The sequence below is a fragment of the Ranitomeya variabilis genome, chromosome 3 (assembly GCF_051348905.1).
Source record: "Ranitomeya variabilis isolate aRanVar5 chromosome 3, aRanVar5.hap1, whole genome shotgun sequence".
NCBI lineage: Eukaryota > Metazoa > Chordata > Amphibia > Anura > Dendrobatidae > Ranitomeya > Ranitomeya variabilis.
Window position 1 is genome coordinate 407,727,779 of NC_135234.1, and position 9,874 is coordinate 407,737,652.

General features: G+C 37.8%; 1 protein-coding gene across 1 annotated transcript in view; it reads left to right on the forward strand.

Annotated features, from left to right (window-relative positions):
- Nucleotides 1-2,989, forward strand: part of APPBP2 (amyloid beta precursor protein binding protein 2) — a 47,198-nt gene extending 44,209 nt beyond the window's left edge. The window contains exon 13 of the mRNA XM_077296232.1: nt 312-2,989. Within this exon, the coding sequence (XP_077152347.1) occupies nt 312-565 (254 nt within the window). The 3' untranslated portion in view covers nt 566-2,989. The remainder of the gene's footprint in view (nt 1-311) is intronic.
- Nucleotides 2,990-9,874: the final 6,885 nt, after the last annotated feature.

Genomic DNA, 9,874 nt, shown 5'->3' on the forward strand with positions numbered 1-9,874 from the left:
ATCAGGAGCTTCCATTACAGATTCTGTTGTGACTGATGGGAAGAGTAGTGCTGTATGCATTGCTTTTCTTCTCGTCAAACTGATCAGTGTCCCGATGGTATCCAGACTGACCAAATTATAACTGAGTATTTTTTGGGCGTCCATCAGTGCGTTGTGATTTCTGTATTAAAATAAATTAAAAAAAATAAATAAATCTGGACCGTATACTGACAAATCTGCTACTGCTGGGCAATTTTTAATATGATCAGCTATCGCTCTACTTGGACGTTATTTTCTGATTTGTGACTGTCTTTTATGGGTTTTTATTTCAGGTAAGAAATTGTTTGGCGAGGGCTACAGTGGACTGGAATATGACTACAGGGGCCTAATTAAACTATATAATTCTGTGGGAAATTTTGAGAAGGTGTTTGAGTACCATAACATATTGGCAAACTGGAACCGATTGCGAGATCGTCAATTTTCAGTCACTGACGCCCTCGAGGATGTAAACGCCAGCCCCTTATCCACAGAAGAAGTTGTGCAATCCTTTCTCATGTCACAGACCACCACAGAGGGATCGAGTTAATTAAAGAAAAATAAACTCTTCAGCTCTGCCGGCTGGTTTTCTCAACGTACCGGGAAAGTTCATACTGTGAAATTGCAAACAAACACCGATACTCATCTGGTTTTGTCCTATGGAAAAATGGCCAAGATAAGAGTGGCACATCTGCTCAAGGCTAGGCCCATATGGAATGCTCACATCGCAATCCACAGGATACAAAACTAGTGTTTCCTTTTTTCTTTTTTTTTCTTCCGATAGGAAGATGCAGATAAAACTGTTTAAGAGTTTCTAAGAGATGTTTTCCCTGTTTCATTGGGGCAAGGTGTTACATGGATATAATATACGAATAGTGCACTCCACCAGTTAATTCACAGGAACTCCGTTTTCAAAGAAATGGCTCAATCAAGTCATTGTTTTTCTATGTCTTTATTGAAGTTAAATAGTGTTCTTTGCGAACCTGTAAGGTAATCGTCCAATTTCCCTTTGGCTGCTTCCTTTGCTCACTGCGCATGATCTGTAATCGATTACTGCTTTTACATAATCCATCTCCTGTGGATTTTATCAGCTTGGCATGCTGTAGGCTCAGCTCCTTCACCTTCTCTACCAAGAAACCACGTAGATAATGATGTGGTACCCCTCTCCATACAGCAATAAATCTCACTCAAAATATATTTTAATTAAGTCATTTTTTTTCTGTACTTTTTTTTTTTCTTGCAGCGCCTTAGTTCTATTTTTTTCATCACTAACTGTACAGTTTACGAGAACTTTTATACACTGCTATTATGAAGTGCTATAAGGAATAATCAAATTGTCTGTGCCAAGGAGCCCTGAAACCTGTATTGTTCTTAGCCACTTTTTTGTTGTTCTTTAATGTTACATGGAATTGAATGAAGATCAGTTGTTGTTTTAGTATGGTTTACTATGTAGTGTGTATGTGAGCTGTTTATTTGGTCCACATTCATCACGTGTTGGGTGTATGCCAAAAAAACACAATTTAGGCCATCAAGCACAATCAATGCAAATTGAACTTGAGATTCTTCTGACAGTTTATCATCTAGATTTATAATTGCCGTCAGCATGGAACCATTGGGCATGATTGAGGAGATCCATACAATACATTAACAAGATAGAGAGAAACGTTTGCATTCATGTAAAACAAAATCCAATTCGTAAAAATGATGATTTCAATATAAGACATTTAGGAAAACAAGTGAAAAATGCACTTTTTTTGTCTTAAACTATATAAGCATATCCTTGAAAGTGAACTCCAGATGAATTTTATTGTCTGTAAAAGACCCCCTCCTTACCCCAATGGGCTTGGACTGGCCTTTAGGGGGTCTCACAATGTACGTTCTTGCATTGATGTGTAGCAATGATGAAAACGATTCTAGTTTTCGGCAACTATCATCGCTAACCTCCCATTGTACTTTTATTTCAGTTTATTTCCCTCAAAAAAATGGGGGATATCCTCTTGTATGTGTGTAGACGTGATTCCCAAATGTCCTGGTCCTATTCCCAGCATAATGAGAATGAATACACTATGTCTAACAGACACGAGTTTAGGGATTTGTGACTATGAAATGTTGATGCCCAATGATCTGTATTTGCTGCTTAAGTTTAGGCGTGCTGGGTAAAAGCTTTGTGCCTTTTCCATTTTTCGCTGGTGTAACCAGTAAGTGCCTCTTTCTGCTTCTCACATTTATGAAGCTAGCAGACAGAGAAATAGAGTTATAGATGGGACTAAGCAGATGCATATACCCACTAATTAAAAAAAAAAAAAAGCCTGGCTGGGAAATATATATATAAAAAATATATAAAAACAGCATATAAAAATATATATTATAGAAACTTTGCCTGGCTTTAAAGAAAAATATGATAGAACAGAGTAAAACCTGAACGGAGCTCATATCTTTGTGCATTTCAGCCAACATTGACCTCATTTTCCTTCAGGAAATCTCCTAAAATGCAGCACTTATTTGCATGTACATTAGTGTTTTCTCTCGCTACTATATTGTAGCTGTAAATTTTAAATGCAAAAGAAATACCATATCTTCACTTTTTTTTTTTTTTTTTTTGTTTAGTCTTGCATGCTGCATTTCACATTAAAAACACAAAGCATAAAAACAAGGATTTCATGATTACGGTGTCCATGTGTTGGCATTTACTTAAGTTGTGTAACTATTGTCTGAATTGTGATAAACAGTGAAACCTTACCTGTGCATATAATATCCATAACTAGTGTATATATGTTAATATCTAGCCTGTATATTGGCCTCTGGTATTATAAATTCTAATGTTTGCAAAAGCAAAGTGTTTCTCGCCATGCTTGGTCAAGCTAAAAGGGCCTCTCTTGGTAAAGTATATACGCTTTACACAAACCAGATACAGTTTACAAAACCAAAATTTGAGTGTTGTATACTGTTCTTCACATCCAGCTGAAAAGGACATTTGGGAGGAACATTGGACTTAAGAGCCTTGTTGGCCAGCCAATCGGCTTTCTTGTGTGTTCTTCACTGTCTGCTCCAGCTGGATGCCATGCACAGTAGACCTTTCTACCATCTTCTCTATCATTCTTACAAATTCTGCTCCTGGGAACTGTCAGTGCTCATTAGTGTAACCCTTTAAGCACATCTTGATTTTTACAGTGCTTTTTTGTGATGACACCAGTGCTTTTAAGCCGTTGAAGCAGCAGGGGATCTACACTACACTTCTTTTGGTCTCAGAATAGTGGCATTCTTAATGCAAAAGTAGCATTCAAATTTATTAAACCCTATTGATTTTTTGTTGTTGTATATATAAGGTACTTGCAACTTAACCAAGTACACACTAAAATAATGACTATTTATGGATACTCCTCTTTTCTATCAATTGTGTAGTGAGTGACATGCATTTCATCTTCATAGCTGTTTTTCTAAATTGAATCTGCACTTTTTTTGCTTAGACCATTTTATAGCTTATTACAGTATAAAAAGCTACAGTGTTATTATTGTAATGTCTTTGCAGCTTTAAAGTGGTCCACAAACAAGTTTGGCATACATTTCTTGGTGTTGGAATTATCAACTTACACTAATTTTTCCTATTTCTAATGTGTACCTGTTCTCCTATGAAAGTGAGTTTTTAGTAATAAATTTGATCACTATACCCCATGTATTTCCACAAAACTTGTTATTCTTTTTAATAGTTTTTTTTTTTTTTAATTCTCTCCTTACTGATGGTACTTTATAAACTAGACCGTGGTAATAGATTGTAGGCGTTTCAGCAGTGCGAATTCTAATAAAAATATGTGGTAAGTAATGTATAATTTCACAAGTGAAAAGTGAAGTTTACGGTCACGCAATGTGTCTTCAAAGTCAGTGATAAATGTAACTTGTATGGTAGCGAAGAATACTTGTTTAGTGGATTAAATATTTTTTTTTAACATTTTCAGTTGTTTGTTCTGATCACATTTGGGTTCCGAACCTTTTGTGAAAAGTGCTACTCTACTATTACCCTATGACTGCACTTCCTGCTCCTGAATCATTTTTAAGTCTTTTTTATAGGGAACATGTCACCAGGTTTTTTCTCTATATAAACTGCATCCACCACCCTTGTGCGGTCTGTAATGGCGCTCCTGGAACCTTTTTATAATATCACAGCTCCTCCACTGCAAACTCCTTTCTAGAAGCTATTCGGCACTGAGCAATAGGTTTGGTTTCTTCGGCGCCTCCTCTGTCCTCGCAATCTGTCTCGCCAGGCTTGATTGACGTTGCTGATGTCACCCCCACAGCCTGTTGTGCCTGCGCAGCTCTTGTTCCCTACCACGCAGGCGTAAGAGTTGAACAGACTATATGGGTTACATCAGCCACATCAATCAAGGCAAGTGAGTGGGCGATTGAGGGGACAGAAGAGACATCCTATCGGTGCCAATTAGGCTCTAGAGAGGAACAATTCTAAAATGCATTTTCTTAGGTCTCCTGCAAACTCTTCATAAGATCACAGCTCCTCCGCGTACTTATTAATGAGGACTGAAAGTTGGTGGTGGATACAGTTAATGTATAGAATATCTGGTGACCAGTTCACTTAAAGGCAAGGCATTTTTTTCAGCTTCGTGATCAAACTCCCCATATAGCTCTCTTGCTTTAAAAAAATAAAATAAAAAAATAAAGGGGTTCTCCAGCATTGGCAAGGATTTTTTAAGTTTTTAAAAAGTGTATGTCTAGGGCTGTTGAGAACCACAATCTTGTGGTTGTAAGGGCATACAAATGGATTAGCTCTGCAACATCTAGATAACCAAAGGTTAGAGCCCATTGGTATAGTGGAAGCACATAAATTCTATTCACTTATGCAAACAACTATAGAGTTGAGCGCTTCCCTCTATTGAGAGAGAAATCGTACGGAGTAATTTCCATTTGTATTTCTGCCTCTTAGTATTCTGATTAATACTAGTTCAATGATTATAATGTAAGAAATATTTATTGTAATATTTAACAAAGGGTAGGGTGGGGGATAAATACTAGAAAGAAAAGGGCACACCACAAGGGACAAAGGAAGATTACAAAAAATAGATGCAAAGCTATTGAGCTCATGTGAAAATAAAGTGCAAATGTGCTTGATTACAATGCATGATCAAATTGCATTTTATTTATATACAGCAGCATATACATGCCATCAACAAAAAATAACTGTATGCAGATATGAAAACCATAAATTAAAATGCATGTGCCAAGGTATGGAGAGAGGCAGGATACACACAGCTATTTACAAGTCAAGTGACATAGTGGGGCATAAAATATACCACTGTAAAAATATAAGTATGGAGCCTCTGGTAAATTACCTGGAGCACAGAGTGAAGGTCCCTTGGATGCGCCCACCCCGACGCGCGTTTAGGCGTTTGCCTTTGTCATATGCAGGGATTACTTAACAAACAAGGAATCCCTACATGTGTTGCGGCCGTCTTAACAGCCACGAGACATGCAGCCGCACGGACTCTAACATACTTTTCGGACATGCCGAAGATACTCGGCCAGCACCCGAGCATGGCAGATAACACCATATCCCAAGCACGTTCGCTCATTACTACTAGTGACTGTAATCGGAACCCTGCTTACCTAATAGACATGGAGTCAACACAGGGAGTGAAAGTTATTTGATACCATATTACTGCTGATAACTTCCATATATAAAGAGTAAAGACTCCTTTCCCCATAGGATAATGTATTTTAAGTGCCTCTTGTAATTTCATGTTTGAGATATTGAAATCTTTTTCTGATGCATTTGGTGGTCAGTTTTTCTTCCATCTTGCATACATTCCATTTTCTCATCCATTGGCATTTGAAATAAAGGCTATTTTCTATACTATCTGAAACGTCACACACAATGCTGTCATTCACGTTTGTTTGCTACGCACTTGTTTGTTTTGTGGTTTTTGTTTTTTGTGTTTGTTTTTTTTAATATGGTAAGCACTTGATCTTCTTACTGTCTTTTTAGTTAATGTTTAGTTTAAACTGTGTTTTAACAATTTATTTTTTTTTTATTCTGCACAATTATATTGTTTTCTTAGCAAATAATTTAGATATTCTGCAATCTTTTACTTTTGGTTAGTGGATGGATTTTAATTAAACATTTGCTTTTTATGAATGATTTAAATATGTTCTGGTTCATCTGAATGTAGAATAGCACCTATCATCCAAGAAATGGCCATGTGAAAAAATCACTAAATAGAAATTACAAAATATTTTCTTACCTGGGGTATTGTAATACTTTGAAGGACTTTGTGGCACCTCTTTAACTTTGTCTAAAGATCTGCTTTAAAGGAGTATTCCCATCTCCAAGATCCCACCCCAATATGTAGTAGGTGTAATAATATTAACAAATTAGAAATGTAGTATAGTTTTTCTGATTTGCTATGTCTCTTTCCTCATGTGTATGCATTGCAGGACCTTAGGTATCCATAGTTACATCCACTGATGAAGTGACAGTTGGTTAGCGTTGCTAGTGGTCGTAACGATGGACACGTAAGTTCCTGCAATGCCTGCACATGAGGAAAGTGACATAGTGAATCAAAACTATACTGCATTTCTAATTGAAGGCATTTGATATTCTTATTATTATATCTACTACATATTGGGATAGGCTCTTGGAGATGGGAATACCCCTTTAAATAGTGCTCCAAAAAATTTAATATGGATTCTACAAAATTTTAAAATACTACTGCTTTGTATGAAATGTTAAAAAGAAAATCAAAAATGTCATGACAATCCACTCTGCAGCAGTGTGGATGCACAAGTATCTTTCTTAATATACTAGTGTAACAATCCTGAAACTCGAATAGCGAAGGGTCACTCACTAGCAGTGGACAACCCTCACGGCCTCACTGATGTTCTAAAGGCCTGAACTGGCAACTTCACAGACTGGTACTTGCATCCGTAATTTGACAATGCATTTCTAATAAGCTTGTCTGCAGTTGGCCTTTAAGGGATTATTCAGTCTCCTGATAAGTTTCCAGTAAGTCTTCAAGGACTACAGCCTTCTGAATCTTTAAAGCGTGCACATCGCATGCTGTCAGGATTCACAGCTATTGCTAGCAAGAGTAGGCGGTCACTTGACTTCAAGCATGTGATTGCCATGCTTCCTGTCACATTCCGACTAGACGTGCTTGTTGGAATGGAGGTCCAGTTTGAATGTGATGGAAACTATGCAAATTGCATACTTGCGGTCATATGGCCGTCCTCTCTTGCTGGCAGTACCGGAAATGGTGATTGTTGGCTCCAGTATTTATGTACAGTCATGGCTAAATGTTTTGAGCATGACACACTGAAGTACAGTATTAATCATTTCATAAGTTTTTACACTTATTGACAAATGTCAAGTTTATGCAAAAACACAATATTTACAGTATTGACCCTTTTTTTTTTTTTTTTCAAGATTTCTGCGTGCTGGATATCCACTTCTGGGCCAAATCCTGACTGACAACCCATTCTTGTCTAATCAGTGCTTGCAGTTTATCACAATTTCTGTGTGCTTGTAACCCACTTTTTGAGGATTGACCATAGGTTGTCAATGGAATTGAGATGTGAGTTTCCTGGCCAAAATGCCTATTTTGTTAACAGAGCCATTTGGTTATCACTTTTGCCTTGTAACCTAATGCTCCGTCATGCATTAATTATCACCAAATTGCTCCTGGGTCGTTGGGAGAAGTTGCTCTTGAAAGATGTTTTAGATACCATTATTTATACCAGTGTTCTTGGGTAAAATTGTGATTGAGCCCACTTTCGTAGATGAAAAGCAACCCCTCATATTACTGGTCTCAGGATGATTACTGTTGGCATGATGACACAGGACTCATGGTAGCACTCATCTATTCTTCTCTGGACCGTCATTCTTTCAGGTGTCCCAAACAATCTGAAGGGGCTTCATTAGAAAAAAAAATAAGTTTAGCCCAGATACAGTTCATACAAACTTAAATTCTGCAGGAATGACATCTGTGACGTCAACAGTAGAGCATCTTGAGACCGTTCATGTGTGTGGTTGCTTTTCATCCAAAGGAGTGGGTTCACTCACAATTTTGCAATAAACTCCAAGCACCAATTAGGCAAGAATGGATTGCCATCAGTCTGGGTATGGCCCAGAAGCGGATATCCAGCATGCCAGGGCATATTATAGAAGCCTTGAGAAATAAGAAACGAAGTGGCTCTCTTACTTGTAACCTGTTCACATTTGTCTTTTGGTTTGGAAGTGACAGTGTTTTGATACTTGAAAAAAATAAGAGTCCTCAATATAAATATTAAAGGGAACCTGTCACCGCCAAAATGGCTGGTGAGGTAAGTTCACCGGCATCAGGGGCTTATCTACAGCATTCTGTAATGCTGTAGATAAGCCCCCGATGTTACCTGAAAGAGGAGAAAAAGACGTTAGATTATACTCACCCAGGGGCGGTCCCGGTGCGGTCTGGTCAAATGGGTGTCTCCGGTCCGCTCCGGCGCCTCCCATCTTCATTCCATGACGTCCTCTTCGGGTCTTTACGCCGCGGCTCCGGCGCAGGCGTACTTTGTCTGCCCTGTTGAGGGCAGAGCAAAGTACTGCAGTGCGCAGGCGCCGGAAAGGTCAGAGAGGCCCGGCGCCTGCGCACTGCAGTACTTTGCTTTGCCCTGAACAGGGCAGACAAAGTACGCCTGCGCCGGAGCCGCGGCGTAAAGACCCGAAGAGGACGTCATGGAATGAAGATGGGAGGTGCCAGAGCGGACCGGAGACACCCATCCGACCGGACCGCACCGGGACCGCCCCTGGGTGAGTATAATCTAACGTCTTTTTCTCCTCTTTCAGGTAACATCGGGGGCTTATCTACAGCATTACAGAATGCTGTAGATAAGCCCCTGATGCTGGTGAGCTTACCTCACCAGCCATTTTGGGGGTGACAGGTTCCCTTTAAGCCTGCAGAAACTTGAAGTATTTGTCATTAAAAGTATAAAAACTTACGAAATGCTGATAATTGTACTTAAGTATCCCTAGAAACATCTGGCAAAAAGATCTAACACTGAAGCAGCAAAATGTGAAGAACAAATTTTGTTTCCACCTCAAAACCTTTGACCTTCACTGTATCGATATTACCCTTTCAGTGTATTCCTGACTGTGCTTACAAGTTGTTGACTAAGAAAATATATATATATATATATATATATATATATATATATATATATATATATATATATATATATATATATATATATATATATATATATATTTTTTTTTTTTTTTTTTTAATTATTGGCTTAATTGCATTTTAGGAAATGGATGGAGCTATATAAATATCAATTCTTTTTTATTTATTTTTTTAATTTCATTTAAATGAATCCAATGGTAAATGAAAAAACCCTAAAAGGTTGTTTAACATGAAAATGATAGGTCCTCTTCTAACTACTCGTTCCCTTTTACGTATATAAAGCTGCCTTTCTGTAGCATGTATTTCTTATTATCTATATTCTTGAGGGGGACTTTAAAATACCCCTCTAACAGTGCGGATTTTGGTTATACATTTCTCACTCATTAGTGCCATTTTAATCATTAATTTTTAAGATTTGCATATCAACTGTTTACATGGAAGTTGTACAGATACCATGCGTTTCAGTTTTGCTCTAAATCTGGTGTATTTCTTTCAGTTGTATGTGTGCTTTTATATATCCTGATGGATATGTGCAAATATTAACCTAATGAGATGCGTTATTGGATGTAATTGCAGACTTGTTTCCATCAACTTCAGTTTTTGAAATAGTTGTTACATTTTACACTGACGTTCTAATGGTTTGGCTTTGTTGAATTGTATTCAATGAATACTGTGCCAGTCTTCTAGTAATGTAG